Here is an 18099-nt window from a genome sequence, read left to right on the forward strand (position 1 = left end):
AAAGCAGGGACCAGCTTAAAACTGACCAGTGGGGTCAGCATGATTGCAAAAATCTTACCCCACCCTATGGCCAGCATGCCTTTAGCTCATGGCTTGCCATCATAGGTGAGAGAGAAAATCTGCAGGGAGGGGTGTCCTGAGCTGGGAAGAGGCATAGGAGCAGAACATGGCCACTGCATGGTGTGGTGGGTGGCCAGGAGCTGCTTCCATGGGTGGGCAGCTGAGAAGCCTGGAAAGGGGGTGCTGGGGGCTGTGGAGCTGCCACCTTCCTGACCACCACAGCTGCTGCATTCTCAGCTGCTTTTTGTTCCCCAAATCCTCCCCAATCCTCTTCTCTGTGAGGGGACAGAGGATGGATGCAGGGAGCCCGGGGGGGGGATGGGGGGGAGGTTATGCCCCAGACCCAAGACAGTCTGGAGAGGCAGGAGGAGCTTGGCTCTTCAGCTGGATCTTTTCCGGACAGTCCCTGGCTGGGAGCCCAGGCCTCTGTGGGAATTTCCCTCAGTCTCTCTGCTTTCGGTTTCCTTGCTGAAACTCCCGGAGCAGCAGCCATGCCAGCCCTGCTCGCTGACACCCAAGCCCTGGCTTCCAGTGAGCCAGGGTGAGTGTGAGACATGGGTGGTGGGGGGTCTCAGAACAATGGGGTGCACCTGGGTGCAGGGGAGCAGCCTGCCCCCAGCCTCTTGCCTGCCGCTAGCTCTGGGCAGGGCAGGGCAGGGCTGCTGGGCGATGCATCAGCTGCCTGCAAAGGTCCTCTCCTGAGGCTAGGGACAGCACCAGACTTTCCCCAGCTCTTTCTTGCTTGCTGCAAGGCTTTTTGTGTGTTTACTGAGGTGGACAGAAACCAAGGAGACTGGCACATTGAGCCTGCTGAACCTGCACAGGCTTTTCCTTCCCTGCCTGTGCTCAGTAATGCCCAGAAGGCACCCAGAATGTCAGAAGACCTTTGCAGTCCCATGGGCAAAGCATCAAGCCTTGGGCACTACTGGAGGCTACACCTGGTATCTTAGTCCTCTCTGGTCATTTGGGGAGCTTGAACCCTATTTAGCTCTCCCCTTACTGCCTGTGAATCTGGGAGAAGCCCTGGGATAGGGTGTGAGCAACCCCACAGGCAGCATTCTCCCCCTCTGGCCCTTCTTCCTAACCTGATTCCGCAGCTATCCCCTTCATCAGCCCTCAGGGGGTAAAGAGTGTAAGGAGGCACTTCTTGCCTCCTCCCTCTCTTAGCTGTCCTCACCATGAGGAGTGGAGTTGTGGTTACTTCTGGGCAACTTTGCTGAAGTATTAAGAGAGGCATATCCTGTCACAGCCCCCCCCTGCAGCTCTTCTTTGTTAGCTGTTGTTTTGGATCTGACCTCACAACTCAGTGTCTTTGAATTTTGTCTTTCTAAGCTATGTGATGCTGGCTGTGTGCTGGCAGCTCCACGTCACTCAGGAAGCCTTTCTCCTAAACCCTTTTTTATAGCACCCATCACTGGTGCACCACCCTGTGGAAAGCAAGGACTGGTTGGATCAGTGATGAGCACAGAAATTATCTGTATGTCTGCTTCGCTCCGGCTGGGAATGTGAGGGTCTCTCTGGTTGCTCTCCTTGTTGCTGCCCTCCACTCCCAAGGCGAACCCACTTCTGTCTTTGGATTGTTTTTGTTCTCCTGGAGAAAGAAGGTCTCATCATTGTGACCTGTAAGGCCTGATGAACAGGCATGGGATGCTCTGACTCTTTGGCCTGGAACACGGCCCAGCAGGAGCACTTGTTCTCTGCTGGTAGTACATGGTTGATTTTCCTTATTACGCCTGAGGACTCTGGGAGAGCACAAGAAGTTCCTGGGGAGTCCAGTCACAGGCAAGCAATGGCAGGGCCTTTCAGGAAGTCCAGCTGGAGCTTTCCTTGACAGGGGACTGCCCACATGGCCAGATGGGGCAGAGGGGGCTGAAGCTGTTGGGACTACTGCCCCTTCCCACTACAGGCTTCAGCATATCTTCGTTGATGGTGCAGGAAGCCTGTGTCCTGTCTGCCCATCCTTGCCCGGTGGGGAGAAAGTCCCAAGGTCTGTGGGGTGGGAATGGTTAGGGTTAGGTGCTCTCACTCTCCATGTGTGTGGGATGGCAGGGTCAGCATCCCTGATGCGTCTCCTTCTGTTTGTAGGGACTCAGTCCTACACTCCAAATCTCTTCCAGCCATCCCTGTCACAGCTGTGCACTGCTTCGTGCTCGCTTGGCAGAAGCTTTCCAGGAAACGTGAGAAGGAGTCTTCCTACACTACCAGCTGGTGCCAGCAGCCAGCTCTTGTGTGGGTAACTCACCAGCCCTGGGCCCATTCAGGAAGCTTTTGACTTGGCCCCACAAATCTTTCTCTATCTTGGGACCAAGAGTTGGGTTTGTTGTGTGTTATCTGGGACTGGCCATCACTCTGCACTGGCAAGGAGAGAGATTTTCCAGTTGCAGGGAGGTGGCTGAGAAAGACCTGTCTGTACTGGTGAAGGGATGAGCCCTGTAGAGGGAAGATGGGATGTTATTCTGGGAAATCTGTCTTGGTTTTATGTGGCAAGGTTTTGGTAGCAGGGGTCTGCAGAGTTGGCCTCTGTGAGAAGAGCCCAGAAGCTGCCCCATGTCAGATCACAGCCAGCTCCTGCTGGCTCCAAAAAGGACCCGCTGATGGCCAGAGTTGAGCCAGTAAGTGATGTTTGCACCTCTGTGAGAGCAGATTTAAGAAAGGGGGGAAAACAAAACAAAACAAAACAAAAAACTGCTATCCAACAACAACTGGGAGAGAGATGAGTGAGAACCAGCCCTGCAGACCCCAAGGTCAGTGAAGAAGGAGGGCAGGAGGTGCTCCAGGCACGCAGCACAAGTTCCCCTGCGGCCTGGGGAGAGGCCCCTGGTGGAGCAGGCTGTCCCCCTGCAGCCCACGGGTCCCACACGGAGCAGATCTCCACGCTGCAGCCCGTGGAGGAGCCCCCGGTGGAGCAGGTGGATGTGGCCTGGAGGAGGCCGCGGCCTGTGGAGAGCCCCTGCAGGAGCAGGCCCCAGGCCAGAGCTGCAGCCATGGAGAGGAGCCCACGCAGGAGCAGGGGGCCTGGGGGGAGCTGCCACCCGTGGGGGACCTGTGCTGGAGCAGTTTGCTCCTGGGGGATGGACCCCTTGGTGCAGAGCCGTGTGGGAGCAGTTCTTGAAGAGCTGCTGCCTGTGGGCAGCCCCCACAGGCTCAGTTTGGGAAGGACGGCATCCTGTGGGAGGGACCCCGCGTGGAGCAGGGGCACAGAGTGACTGCGAAGGAGTCAGGGACTGACTGCAGGCTCCATTCCCCGTTTCCCTGTGCCGCTCAGGGGAGGGCAGAGAAGACGGTGGTTGGGGAGGAAGGTTTTTTAAATTTGTTTTTAGTTTCTCACTGTTGTAATCCAGTAGTGATAGGCCATAAATTGCATAAATCTTCCTATGCTGAGTCAGTTTTGCCCATGACAATAACTGTTGAGTGATCTCCCTGTCCTTATCTCAACTGCGGCGCCCTTTCAATCATATTTTCTCCCCTTTTTCCTTTGAGGAGGGGAAGTGAAAGAGAGGTTGTGGTGGAGTTCAGCTACGTAAACCACCACAAAACCATCCCAGCCTGACTGAGGAGGAGCCCCCGGGTGAGGTGTTTGGTGTGCAGAGATCAATGCCCACAGGATGCCTGCCCCAGCAGACACCAACTACTCTGTCTGCAGCAGCCACTCAGGCCTGCAGTCTGTGGTCCTCCTCCCTGCCTGCCAAAGCCTGCAGCAAGTGGAAGCAGAGCCAGGAGTCTGACATGGGACCTTCTCTGGTTTCTCAGCACCTCCCCTTGGCTGGCTGCCTGCACAGTGGTCAGCGGTCACACAAAGGACAGTTCCCAGCCCTGATGCGGCATCACTATGCAGCTCTGCAGTGCTGCATCCCTTCCTCAGCACAAAGGCTTCCTGGTCCTCTCCACATCTTCACCACCAGGAAAAAAAATGGCCTGAGCTGCCCCACCACTGCTGGGTGAGCGTATTTGTGAAATTTTTGGGGACACGAGTCAGTATGGCATCTCAGCCCCAGCTTCTTTTCCTCCTCTTGCAAAGTAGTTTCAGTGTCATGAACACCATGGTCCCCTCTCACTCACAGTGTTTGCCAGACAGGGCAAAGGGAGCTGTGTCCCCACAGGGAGTGCTGCTTGGCCATCCTGCCTCAGCTGGCCTGCCCTGGAGATGGCAAGCTTGTGCCTCAGTGTCCCTGTCTGTAAGAGACAGAAAGCAGTGCTGAAAAAGCTGTCCGTGAAGCATTCAAGGAGACACTGTCTGAAAGCAAAGCATTGCGTGCATCGTTTGATTATTCTCATGCCCAGGTGTACCCAGCTGGTTTTGCATCCCCTCCCTGTTTCCTCCCATGGGCAGGCTGTGCCCCAGGGTACCCCTTTCCTCCTGCCATAGCCAACTGTACCTGAGCTGCCTTGCTGGGGTGAAACAAAAACTTGCACCTCTGCTCTCCCACTGAGCTACCAGCCCAGCCTGCAGAGCCTTCATGCTCTCAGAGAGCTATGCTGGGGCATCCCTCACCTACCTGGAGGGAAGCTGTGATGTACTGGAGTGTTTTGGGTGTTCCACTAATTAGCAGCCTTCAGCCTCATTCATGGTTTCACGCTGACATTAAGGAACAAAGCCTGCTCATAAGGCCTGTTGCCATGTCCCTCACTAAGCTTGGGCATCCACAACCCTCCTCACTCACTCATAGGCTTCCCCCTCCCACCCACAACCTCACATCCTTTAGGACCCCCAAGCCCTGCAGACCCCTGGATGTGCATTGCCCCAGCCACGAGCCTGCTGTGAGCACCAGACCTGATACCCATGTGGATTTCATTGTCCCCCATCTCCTGCTGCCAGGTCTCTGCACACTCCACAAGTTGCTGCCAAGGTGGGCTGGAGGCAGCACCCCTGAGGACCCTGCCCCTATGCCTGGGGACCCCACTGACCAGACAGGGCTCTTCCCATCCCAGACCTGGGCGCTGGCATCCCTTCCTCTACTGCAACCTCCCTCTCCCTCCTCTGCTTCTGTCCTCTATCTGCAGCCTCCCAGCTCTCTGCCTCTTTCATCTGTGCCTCCTTGATGGTTTCTGTCCCATGGGGTGCCCTGCACCCAACTCCACCCCCTACACTTTTCTTCCCCATCCCCAGGGAGAGCCACTCTGTTCTGCCTGAGGCTGTCACCTTGTATCCCATCACCAAGGATCTGGAATCCCTCCACAGCTGGGTCCCCTGGGGCTCCCAGGACCCCTCAGCATGTGGGCACCACACAGGCAGGAGACCTGCCAGGATTCAAGGACGGGATCATTTTGGGTTGTGATATTTTGACATGGACACACGCACAGATGTCTCGGGGCTCACTGTTGCCTGCTCTCACTGTAAGAACATGCTGCCAGCTCAGCCAGGTAGACGAAAGCCCAGCAGGGCTGCAAGGCCTTGTGCTGAGCAGGGCAGCCCCTTCTTCACTGAGACCATCTCCACCACCACCACCATCTGCCTTCTCTCTGGGCAATGACAGTGTCCCCTGTCTGCTTTGGCTCGGCGAGGCTTCTGCATCTGTTTCCTGCCCCAGGCTGCAGGGAACACAGCTTTGGTCTGCAGAGAGCCCTGGGAGCAGTGGGTTAGAGCTCTGTGCTCAGGTTCTGCCAGAAATGGAGACTTTGAGGCAGCTAATAAAGAACTCCATAGGAAAGGGTGGCCATTAATCAGGGAGATCTGTGGAAAGGTGGTGATGAGCAAGGGGAGGACAGGAGACCACACAAACACATGCAGACCACTGTAGCACCAGTGGGCTCGGGGTGTTTAACAGAAACTGTATCTCACACTGATTTGCTTGCTCCAAATTACGGAGGAAAATTATGGCAATGAGGGGAGGACTGAGAAATAAGTCCCAGTGAGTGAAGAGGAGCTCTTTTCCTCATAAACAATGGCCTGGGACGTGAACATAGACATGCACAAACTGCCTGCACAAGGTCAGGTTGGCTTACAAAAGCTTCTTTTTGCTCCAGGCAGCTCTGATGGAGGCAGCCCAGGGCACATAGCGAAGGTCCTCTCCCCCCTCCACAGAGCTTCAGTGGCAGGAGGTCAGACCCAGCAGTTTCATTTTCCACCCACAAAGACATCAGCGAGCTTTAAATGCAAACCATAGCTTGACAAAGTGTTTTTCTTGTTTTTACTCAGTGTGCTTTTAAAAACCAAATTCAGGCTTTCTTTGCAGACCAGCTGCAGACAGATCTGCAGCAGATAATGGGTGCCTGTGGTAAAACACTAAGAAGGTAGGGCCAGAGCGGAGCAGCAGATCCTGCAGGACCAGCTCCACCAGCTCCTGGCCTTGGTCACTGATGTGATGGGGTAAGGGCTGGCTCACGGCAGAGCAGGGGCTGGGAGGACGCAGCCCTGGGCAGTGCTGGGTGCTGGAAACTAGGGAGGCGATGCAGGAGGGAAGATTTTTAGGGAAAAGGAGGATGAGGCATTTCCAGGTGGGAAATCAGGGTCTGTCTCCTGTCTCTCCCAAGGTGGTTGTGGTGGAGTCCTTCTAGACAAGTACTTTCCAAGTACCAGCTCTGGGGTAGGCAGGTGCTGGACTGTGTAGCAGAAAGGTCCCTCCACACCCCAGCACTCCCAGCACCAAGTTCTTTCTGCCTTCCTGTGGGGCTGGGCAAGAGAGGAAACAGAGATGACACATAGTGAAGAGAATGAGAGAAAAAAATTTTTATTCTTTGGTACCAGCAAGACACAGCGTTTTGAGAATAAGGCTGAACAACATGGTTCCACAACCAGCATCCCATAAATATCCAGTGTACCATTTCTTCCATTAAGGAAGGATCTCATTCACTGCATCTCATTCACAGCATCTACTGTACTGCAGGGTTCAGCCAGCTGGCTTGGAAGTCAGACTGCATTTACCTGACAGCACTCATACCTAGTTTTGACAGACTACTTCCCACAAGTAGCTCCTAAGATAAGATTCCCCTCCCATTCTAGCAGCAGAGGCACAAGGAGTGGATGGAGTTTAGTCACAGCTCGCACAGCAGGCTATGCCAGGCCATGTCTGCAAGGCCAGGAGGTAGGTCCCCAGCATCACAGCTGCCCAGTAGGGGTGGCTAAATTGTAAAAGATAAACAATGCCCTTGCAAGACAAAAGGAAATTCAGGGGCCCCAAGGTGTCTGTTGGTCCCGGTGCTCAGAACAAGCAGGATTTCTGGTCCATGCCATGACTTTGCGGGATGGTCTTGCAGGACTCTCCTGGCAGGTTCCTCTCAGCTCCCAGTGCTCAGTGCAGCTCCAGGAAGTTCACATATTCCTTCACCCACCTGGCATCAGGTTTAGCACAGACCTGCCGAGTCCTCCTGGTGACGAACCTGTCAAGCCATGCAGAGAGGTGTTACAGTCCTGGAGGTAGAAGGGACATGCCGAAGTGGCAGCCAGGGTCTTGGGTCACCTTCTGGACACCTACTGACCTGTCCTGTGATCAGTGCTGGCTCCCAAGGGGATCATTTACCCTCCCATAAACCACAAGCTCCAGGGGAGCCTGCTAAACCCAGGCATCAAGGAGAGCTCCAGGTCCCCTGGGAGAAGCCCCCATGCTCAGACATTCCTGTCCCTGTCCAGTCTGGAGGTGAGCCTGGATGCAGTGTGTGGGCATCTGGCATTTCTGGGGCAAGCATCTGCTGGCCTCAGACCCCTAGTCTACATCAGGTACAAGTCTTGCAAGTGGCACGTTATATGCCTTGGGCTCATGGCCACAGGGAGGTCCTGCTGGCTACGCAGGAATATCCTTCCCACACCTTGTTCCCAGCATCAGGATGGCCCTAGTTGTCAGCTGAGGATGAGTGCTCACATACAGCATGTGGGGCCTGTGGTGGCTGCCCCCTGACTCCACACATGGTTCCTCACACCACCATGCTCTTGGTCCCAGTGGATGGCAAGAAACTTTGGAGCAGAGCCCAAAGGCTGGTGGAGCCTTTCCCCAAGAGCTCAGAGCAGGAGCCAGTACTTACACAACTGCTGGCTGTGGGCATTTGCTGCTGGTGTAGAAATAATCCTTCACATGACTCCGGGGCAGCTTCTGTGAGGTATAGCTGAAGCAGCAGATGGTTGTGTCAGCTCCAACTGGAAGAGATCAGGAAGGACAGCATGAGTCTACCCCTCAAGCCTATGATAGCATGGGCAACCATTCCCTTACTCAGCTGTGGAGCCCTCTTCTTATCCAAATTAACCATAAAGTCAGCAAAAAATGACTGTGCTTAATGAAAGTCACTGCTAGAGTGTCTTGCTAAAGGCTCTCTTCCTCACTACCAAAGATGAACATCCCCTCGGTCACTCTATTATCACTCCTAAAGCCTGCTAACAAAAGCAGAGTTGTGAAACCTGAAGCCTTTAAGCCTTGCAATGTAAAATTCATAATTACCTCCCTAAGTCAAAAGGATGCTGGAAAGGAAAACCAATTCAAAGAAAGCATGAAAAGCTATTCAGACAGGTTTTTAACCTTTGAAACTTTTTCTATCTCTTCTTCAAAATTATTGCCTTCAGAGCAAAAATCCTGACCGCCAACATCCCACCCCAGGAGAGCAGAGAGTTGTACTCACTTGGGCCAGAAAAGGCCTGAGAAAAGAGGCCAGCAACCAGAAGGATGGAGAGGGCTGCGCCAATGATGTTCATTATGGACAGAGGTGAGCTGCAAGGCAGAAGCAGGACCAGATCAGGTTTCTCCTTTGTCTGGTGCGAGATGGTTTGGATGCTCCTTAGTTTTTATAGGGGTGGCAGCAGATTTCAAGGCAAGTATTCGGAGTTTCCAAAGCGTAACAGAGCTGATGTCATGGCACCTTTGCCTCAGAAATACTGAAAAAAAGAGGAAGCAGCAGGTTTAGGAAATACTAAAATAGCCTTTGTGTAAGGTGGGGTAAGTCTGAACTAACCAGCACCCGCACAAGGGCTATACTGACCAAGACAGGATATGAAACGGCTCTTGAGAAGCAGGTTCACACTTAGATTCACCAAGATGACAGCAAACCCCAACAAGCTCATCTCAGCAGCCTCCCACAGGGCCAGGAAGTTGCCAGACCAATGTCCTTTTCAAGAACCCAAGCCCTGAGCACAAAGGTGCTCAGCCCCTTGAATGGCTTGGGACCAGGTCCAGTCGGGGGGCCTGCGGTGGGCTGGGACACACGTGAGGGGCAGCGTGGGCAGCGGGCAAGCTCCGAGCGCCACTGCCTGTGCAGGCAGCAAGGATGGCTGGCACCCTGGGGAGGCTGTAGCCCCGGGCAATCTTTGAGAGACACAAAACCCTCAAAGCTGTGCTCCCAGTGTGGAGCTCAGGACCTCCCAGTACACAGCAGCATCAGCCAAGAAAGGGGGTGCTTGCTTGGTAAGTCCACCTTGAAGGTTTGGCTCTACAAACAGTGACTTCTCCCAGACACGTGGGGCAAACACAAGCGCCAACCTGGGCTTGAGGGAAGGTGGGATGAAGAAGGCAGAGCAGGAGGCTCCCCTGCCTGGGACCTGATCTCATGCCAAGGCAGAGCCCCACCCCCATGTGCACACTCACAGTCATGGGCCTCGCAATGGGCTCCCTGGGTTGCCGCAGGGAGCATTTCCCCTTTCTCCACCTCCCTCTTCTCTTCAGCTGGCACCACATTTGCCAGCTCACAGCCTGTGGTTTCTCCGTGAATTTCATGCCTGGCTCCCAGAGACAAGTGCTGCTCACGAGGCACCACGAGCTCCTCTCCCTGGGGTTTCCTTGCTGTCCCGTGGCCTCTGCAGCGCAGTGGACTGCAACAGGAGTTGCTGTTCTGTTCCCATGACATGGTGTCCCCTTCACCACAATGTCCCCAAAAACCGGGAGAATGAGAGGTGCTGCAGGAGGGCTCTGTGCTACAGGACAGCAAGATCCTAAGGCTTCCCCAAACCTCCCTCCCAGCTGAGCAGGCAGAAGCTCTCCCTGTGGGCGAGAGGGGGGATGCCAGGCAGGTGAAGTGCCCTGGGGACCCCAAGGACTCCTGCCTCAAACTAATGTGAAGGGTCTGGAGCTGAACCCAGTGACAGAGATAGTGGAGCTGCTGTGACTGGCACCATGGGGTTGTCATAAATGCTCAGATGTGCTGCTAACAGACACTTGGGCTTTGTCGGAGACAAAACCTTAACTGGAATTTGCCAAGGGATGTCCTACTCTTTGAGCTGGGAAGAGGGATTTTTTTATTGCTATTCCTCTGCTGAATGTATTTGAGTATTGCAATTAGCCAATTGTTCTGGCTAATTTATGCACTTATTGCATGACATACCCTCATACCCTAGATCCACAATGGCGTACAAAGCAAGGCCATGCACCTCAGCTCCATCTCCTCGCTGCAATGGTGGCTGCATTTTGTACTGGGTCCTGACCTGTGCCTGCTGCCCCAAGGCTGCCCCTGGGGCTGGGACTTGTCCTTCAAAGGAGTAGTGCTTTTAGAAAATAAGTATTTTCATCCCCCCCCAGCTGCACAGCACACACAGCCCCGCACACTGCTGACAAGGTGCAGCTTCTGGACTGCATTGCTTCCTTGTTGCGTTCAGGGGGTGGCAATCACCCATCTCCCAGTCCTCTGCCATCACAGCCAGAGACTGTGCCCAGTATGTGTCATGCAAGTGAGCCTGCTGCTGCCAGCAGACTGGTTGATGTCTATGACAAAACATCTGACGGTCCCAGATAGAGATCTAAGAAACCGCAGAGAGATACTGACGCTGCCCCAACCACAAGACTGCCAGAGCACATGCTCTGTTGGAGCTTGTAGAGGCAACCAAAACCATGAAATCTGCATATCTTTCTGACGATGCAGGGCATCTGCACCTCAGCCCAGCACAACTCCCCTCTCCCCACTGCCCTTACGAGCACAAGGGGTGCAATAATGTTAGGTGTCTCTGGAGTCCACTGCGCAGCCCAGCCTCATCCCTCACACTGGGGCTTTGGCCCTGTGCAGGTCTTTGTGGTGGAGACATGGCTGAGATGCTGCAGCATTGCAAAGATGTGAGGCCCTGGTCTTTTGTCTTGGCTCCGTCCTTGCTCTTGAGGGAAGGTGACACTCTTCTCTGCTCTTCATCCTACTCTGCACTTCACCAGTCAGTCCTCCAGTGTTATCCACTGCCTCCCTTTGTCCTTTCCTGCTTCCTGCATCACAGCTCCTCAGGCAAAGGCAGCGAGCAGCAGTCATCATCCAGAGGGCACAGCATGACTGGGGAGAGGCCAGGGCACCATAGGGACAGGGGAGCTGTCCCTGGATGTCCCTCTGTAACCCCAGACCATGTCAAGGAAGGGCTGCAGGGGGTCCATGCGGACCGTGCCAGGGTTTGGATGGAGAGGGGAGCTGCGTGGCCATTTTAGGGAGCTGCATGGGGCAGGGAGAGCCCTGAAGGAGCCTCCCCAGGGCACTCTGTGTCAGCAAGTCCCCATCAAGGGACCCTGGTCGACACTGACAGAAATGGGAACTGTGCTGAATGGTGCCTGGGGGACGTGGGAGAAAATGGAGGAAGGAAGGAATAAAGAAGAGGCTGTGATGGCACATTCGGTTGTGCATTCAGCTAAAGACACAGGTGTAGCATAGGCTGGTGAAGGAGCAGAGAGAGCTCCCTTGTCCTGCAGAGCATTTACATCTCTCAACCATGCACAAGTGTCCAAGGTGCACGAGCCCTCTGCTGTCTTTTGTGGGAAATGTTCCTGGAGCCTTTTCATTCCTCTGCATCGCAGTCACCATTCACCCGTCTGCTGGGAAGCCCTGCAGTGCCCCGGGTGCAAGTGTGGGGCTCTTCTCCCTGCAGCCTGACCTGGTGCTGCCCACGCTGGTAGCAACCACCTGAGGAATGGGGGCCCACTCCAAGCCCCTCTGCTCTGCTCTGCTCCGTTCAACAGAAAGTCTCTTTTTTTTTAGGGGATGCGTGCAGGCACGGGGGGAGAAGTCTGGTTTTGTTTTTGTCTCAGCCTACCTCACTTAAGCTCCAGGGGTTTTGTCCCCATAAATTTCACTTAAGAAAATAAGACTAAAAAAGACATTTCACTTAAGAAAAAATACAGTTGCAAAATAAAAAAATGCTAAGGGGCAAGGGTGGGTGGATGACAAGTGCCACTGCTGCATGATGCCCATGCAGTGCTGCCTGTGTCCCTCACCCGTCCCCTCCTGCAGCACAGTTCCCAGAGCAAGTGGGCAAGTGTTTACCCATCTTCCTTCTGTGGGGTAAATGAAGGCAAAAGGCTCTGCTCCTTTAGAAGGACTGTCTCTGGAAACTAGGGTCACCTTCTCTTTGCAGCTCCAGCCAAAGTCTCAAAAGATGGCCCCTGGGAAAATAAGATGCAGATTTTACTGTGCACCCAGTAGGAATGGGGACCCCAGACACAGCCCCTCTACCAGCATAAGGGCTCAGAGCCCTGTTTCCCTTGAGCAGGGGAAAGCTCTGCTAGTAATCATCAGCCTGTGCCTATGCTGTTCTGCTTCACCCAACTTCAGGGGCACCCTGGCTGAGTTCCATGAGCTGGGGTTGCTGTGTCCATGATGCTGGATCACCTGTGATTTGTGTCACCTTAGCCTGGCCATGCACAGCAGCACAAATGGGGTCCCTGCTCCATCAGCAGCAGGGCTGAACCTCCTTGGTGAACTCCTAGGGTACTGCTAATTGTTTTCTTGAGCAATTGGACATCATTGTCTTTCCCAAACCTGCCTTCCTTGGTGATCATAGCCTCAGCATAGCTGAGTTCTGCTTCCCAGACCTGGCAGAGATGGGGTCCTCTTGCACAGAGGGTCTGCCCAATGCCACAGCTCTCAGAAAGCAGCAGGTGTCCCTGCAAAGTCCCACAGAAAGGCTGTGGCATCCATACCAACCAGTCTTCCCCTTTGGCTGTGGGGTCCATGTGTCCATATCCCTTCAGAGCTTGGTTGGTCGCCATCACGGAGTCTATCATCATTACCCTCATCTCATCCCTGGTAGTCTAGTGGTCAGGATTTGGCACTCTCACTGCCACGGCCTGGGTTCGATTCCCAGCCAGGGAAGGGGTTCCCCCACTGCAGGTTTCAGCCTTTTCCTGGATGGCTGCAGTACCCTGGAGCAAATCTTGGGGTTTGGAACGATGTGGGGTCAGTCCTTGGGTAACTTTTGGCGTCAGCAGCAACTGACTGTCCCTCACTGCCACAAGGCAGCACCTCCAGCAGAAAGCTGTCCTGCGTGGAGGGCAGCCAGAGCCTGTCCTGTGGCTGCAGGGAGCAGGGAAATGTGGCTGCAGGGAGCAGGGTGATGTGGCTGCAGGGAGGGAGCAGGGTGATGTGGCTGCAGGGAGCAGGGCAATGCAAAGCAGGATGCTGCAGCTGTAGCAGACACAGTGATGCTGCAGCTGTGTGGGTTTCTTCCTGTGATAATGAGATGTAGGTGCAGGGCTGCTCCCCTGAACACAGTCTTGGTCATCCTAAAGGGAAGGGGGCCAGTAGGAGACTGGTGTCAGTAGCAGGTGGGGTCACATCCATCTGTCCCTCCTGTGGACAAGAGGACAGGGGCTGTCAGTAAAAGCTCCCGCTGTGAGCAGGATTTGAACCTGCGCGGGGAAACCCCATTGGATTTCAAGTCCAACGCCTTCACCGCTCGGCCATCACAGCAGCTTGCATGGTGGAGTCTCCACAGGAGGATGTCAGGAGGGGCTTTCACCTGGCCCCAGGGGTCACAAAAGGACCTGATCCCACACTGGACAGGGGTCCCTCCTGCACACCCAGTGCTGGTATTGCTGCTACTGCTGTCACCTGCACTGCACTGTGCTGGGAAAAGGAACCAGGCACCATTCACAACATCAGTGCTTGTGACGTGGTAGAGGGACATGGCAAGAGCTCTGTGTCCCATCTCATCTCCTTCAGCAAAAACCTGCCCCTGGACATCCAGCCCCAGCTGTCTTTCCCAGTCTGGGCACATCCTTGCCTGCTCTATCCCTCCTGATACACTTATATTCGCCTCTGTGAAAACAGGTCCAGACTTAGCTAATTGAGGCCACCTGACACACAGACCAGGCAGTGTCCTGTCCCACAGCTGGCAGGTTGATATTGCCAGATTTGCATGGTTTTGACCGAGTTGCTGCCTGCCTTTTGGCTTCTGGCAAAAGGGATTTGGAGAAAGGAAAAAAAGAGACTGTTGAGTAGAAATCCTTGCTGAGCACAGTCTGTAGTGACCTTGGTCTCTACTTTGTACCACAGAAGTCCTATCTGGAGGACAGTCCTAGAAGCATTTGCTTATCTCTGGTTTGGGTGCTTATCTTTAGATATCCAAAGCCTTTTCTGGGTTCCCAGTGTTATGTCCAGGACCTGTGCAAGTGCTTCAGTATCTCAGTGCCACCCCCCACCCCCCCACCCCCGGGTGACTTATCAGCAGGAGCAGCTTGGATAGAAACCTCACTGTGTAGGAACTGCGTGTTCAGTTCAGCTTGAGCACAGCTCCCAGCCCAAAGCAGGGTCTTACTGCACTGCCACCCTCCCTGGCCTCTGTATTTCTGTGTGGTTTGATTTTCTTCCTCCACTGGCCAGGGAGGGAGGAGCATGTTCCTGACATGTACTCAGGCTTGGCACAGCCACACGTGCATGGAAGAATGCCTGGGCATGGATGCCTGCCTGCTCATGTGCACCTGTGTGCTGGATTCACAGAATCATTCAGATTGGAAAAGACCTCTAAGATCATCTAGTCCAACCTTTAACCCAGTACTGACAAGTCCACCACTAAACCATGCTACTAAGTTCTACATCTACATGTTTCTTGAAGACCTCCAGGGATGGTGACTCAAACACTTACCTGAGCAGCCTATTCCAATGCTGCACAACCCTTTCAGTAAGGAAATTTTCTCCTAATATCTAACCTAAGGAAACCAGGTCCTTAAACCATCACTATCTCTGGACGCATAGTCTATAGTGAATAGAATAAGACTAACAAATGTGATAGAGCTAAATAGAGGGGTGAGTTGGGGGAAGCTGTCTTTGGACAATTATGGAGAGATTCAAGAGTAAAATTAAGCTTAAATTCATCCCTTTCAGTTATTCAGGTGCCCTTTTCCTTCTTCTAGGCTCCATACTCACACTCAGAGCTAGGAGATGCATCCTCTGGATCTCCTGAAGTGACTGTGGGGTTCAGCTTAGGATATGGCACAAGGCAGAAGAGCCTTCAGAGCTGGAAAGCACTACTGTCCTGATCGGCACAGTTAGTAAAGCTGAGGTCTATGGTCTGCAATGAGCTATTTCTTGTTATGCCTTTTGAGCATGAAGTACTGTGCATTTGGTATCCAAAGAGCTCTGTTGAAGTGAGGCTTCATTTCAGGGTAAGAGTTCAAACACCCTTCAGATGGCAAATGGAGGAATCTGGAAGGACAAGGTTCACAGAGCACAGAATACTAGAGCCCAAATGGAGGGGTCTGGAGGGGCCCACAGTGTATATGGGAAGGACAGAGAGGCTCCAGACCTCCAGACCCCTTAATGAAGGGACCTTCAGAGAGGAAGGAGAGGATCAGAGGAGGTGCGGAGGGTCTGGAGAGCATTGGCAGCTAAACAGAGGAGACTGGAGCAGACAAGAGCATGAAGAAAATGTCTGATGGGGGTAAAGAGGGCATAAAGTTTGATCAGGACACCAGATGGGTCTGGAGAGGACCACATCCTTGACTGACTCCTGCGGCCTGGCTAGACTCAGGCTTTCATTACTCTGGTCAGAATTCCCACAACATTATTCATTTTTTATTTTTTTTATTTTTTAATTGTTGTTGACTTTTTTTTCTTATCTCATTTTGTGTCATTGTCAGTGAACACCTATTTTCATCTACAGTTCTTGGAATGTTTACAGACAAAACAATATTGCCTAATAAGAACAGGATGTGTTTATAGAAAAATCTGAGAACAAGAGGAGAGATGACAGTTCGTCTCATGTAACAAATGGCATTTTTCAATATTATGCAAGACAGCAAACTACAACAAAAGCAGTACTCATGAGACAGACTTTTCTTCTTCTTCAGAGAAATGTTCAAACACTCATTATATGTGCAAGTTTTTGCTCTTTTATCTCCCAAGGTTCAGGAAATAGTGATGGCTTTTCTCCAGTGCTGGTTTTGGTAGGCCAAGCAGATTTCTCTAATACCCAGCCTAAACCTCCCCTAGCACAACTTAAGGCCATTTCCCCTCATCTTATCACTTGATGCTTTGGAGAAGAGCCTGATCCCCACCTTGCTACAACCTCCTTTAATGTAATTGTAAAGTACCTCCCCGAGGTACTTTCATTGTAAAGGTCTCCCTTGAGCCTTCCTTTCTCCAAGCTAAACAACCCCAGCTCCCTCAGCCACTTCAAGACTTGTTCTCTAGACACTTCACCAGCTTCATTATCCTTCTTTGGACACACTCCAGCATCTCAATGCCCTTCTTGTAGTGAGGGGCCCAAAACTGAACACAGTGACCTCACCAGAGCTGAGCGCAAAGGGTCAGTCGCTTCCCTAGTCCTGCTGGCCACACTATTTCTGATACAAGTCAGGATGCTGTTGGCCTTCTTGGCCACCTGAGCACACTGCTGGCTCATATGCAGCTGGCTATCGACCAATACCCCCAGGTCTCTTTCTGCCAGGCAGCTTTCCAGCCACTCATCTCCCAGCCTGTAGCACTGCTTGGGGTTATTGTGCCCCAAGTGCAGGTCCTGGCACTTGGCCTTGTTGAACTTCATACATTTGGCCTCAGCCCATCATTCCAGCCTATCCAGATCCCTCTGCAGACCCCTCCTACCCTTGAGCCTACACTCCTGCCTAACTTGGTGTTGTCTGTAGACCAACTGAGCATGCACTCCATCCCCTTGTCCAGATCATTAATAAAGATACTGAAGAGAACTGGCCCCAACACTGAGCCCTGGGGGGCACCACTAGTGACTGGCCTCCAACTGGATTTAAATCCATTCACCACAACTCTTTGGGCCTGACCACCCAACCAGTGTTTAATCCAATGAAGCATACACCTTTGAGCAGCCAGCTTCTTCAGGAGAATGCTGAGGGAAACAGTGTCAAAAGCCTTACTGAAGTCTAGGTAGACCACATCCACAGCCTTTCCTTCATCCACTGAACATGTCACCTTGTTGTAGAAGGAGATCAAATTTGTCATGCAGGCCGTGCCTTTGATAAACCCATGCTGACTGGGCCTGATCACCTGGTAGTCCTGTAAGTCCTCTCAGTGGCTTTCTAGGTGCTTGACAACTGCTCCTGCTTTGGCTGTGTCCCAGATGCCCAGATGAGATAGGAACTGGTTCCAGAGCAGGAAGATATTGTAAACTGGAGAAATGGAGGACTTCAAAGAGGGGTAGGAATCTCACCACCAGGCCTCTGATGCTGTAAAGGCCTGTGGTGCCACCTCCTGAGCATCCCGTGATGTTGCTGCCTGTCCAACACTGCTGTCGCAACAACACTGAAAGTTCCCACTGAGAGAAGAGTTTGAAGTGTTCAGATCCCATGGGGCCTTCAAGCATGTATGCAGCTACTGCGAGATGGGTACCAGCTCCTGCCGGGAGTATTTTGTGCTTAGGGGATTTTCTCAGCAAACTTTACTGGTTGCTGTCCCTGGGTGGAGAGTGAGAACTGCAGAACTGCTGGTGGTGGGGGTAGATTGGTTGAACCATGGACAGAAGGGAAGTGTTATCTGTAGGGGAGCCACAAAGCCCACCTTAGCCCATAGCCTCTTGGTTTTTAATTAATCTGAGTTCAACCCACACTGTTGCTCTGTGTTTGGCCTCTTACTTATTGCCCAAGTAGATCCAGAAGCAAACCTGTCCAAATCCTTGTCATATTCTTGTGTCCATAAAAGCTTTTTTTTTTTTTTTTTTTTGTGTGTGTGTGTGTGTTGCTTAAGTTTAAAGATCTTGTTGCTACAGCTAATTCTTGATGACATATTTAGCAAACACCATCAGTGGCTGCATAGCTACATATTATTAGATTTACACTAAGATTTACACGTGAGGATATGCAACCTAAATGGTATCACCAAGACATGATATGAATAACACAATAAGGGTCTGAAAGAGAAGAATTCTCAAACTTCTATTCACTCAGAACAGAGAGGAGATCTGATAGAGAGGCTATT

General features: G+C 52.7%; 1 protein-coding gene and 2 non-coding genes across 3 annotated transcripts; 1 reads left to right on the forward strand and 2 right to left on the reverse strand.

The window, feature by feature from the left end:
- Positions 1 to 6712: 6712 nt before the first annotated feature.
- LOC106041040 (C-C motif chemokine 5-like) lies at positions 6713 to 8928 on the reverse strand. The gene is made up of 3 exons (XM_013189265.3): positions 8605 to 8928; positions 8017 to 8128; positions 6713 to 7377 (listed from the first exon to the last, which is right to left on the reverse strand). The coding sequence occupies exons 1-3, from the start codon at positions 8675 to 8677 to the stop codon at positions 7290 to 7292; spliced, it is 273 nt and encodes a 90-aa protein (XP_013044719.2). The 5' UTR covers positions 8678 to 8928; the 3' UTR covers positions 6713 to 7289.
- Positions 8929 to 12957: 4029 nt separating this feature from the next.
- Positions 12958 to 13029, forward strand: TRNAE-CUC (transfer RNA glutamic acid (anticodon CUC)). Its single transcript has one exon. It is a non-coding gene; the product is annotated as a tRNA-Glu (tRNA).
- Positions 13030 to 13544: 515 nt separating this feature from the next.
- Positions 13545 to 13626, reverse strand: TRNAS-UGA (transfer RNA serine (anticodon UGA)). Its single transcript has one exon. It is a non-coding gene; the product is annotated as a tRNA-Ser (tRNA).
- Between the last annotated feature and the right edge of the window lie 4473 nt (positions 13627 to 18099).

Source organism: Anser cygnoides, chromosome 18, assembly GCF_040182565.1.
Source record: "Anser cygnoides isolate HZ-2024a breed goose chromosome 18, Taihu_goose_T2T_genome, whole genome shotgun sequence".
Taxonomy (NCBI): domain Eukaryota; kingdom Metazoa; phylum Chordata; class Aves; order Anseriformes; family Anatidae; genus Anser; species Anser cygnoides.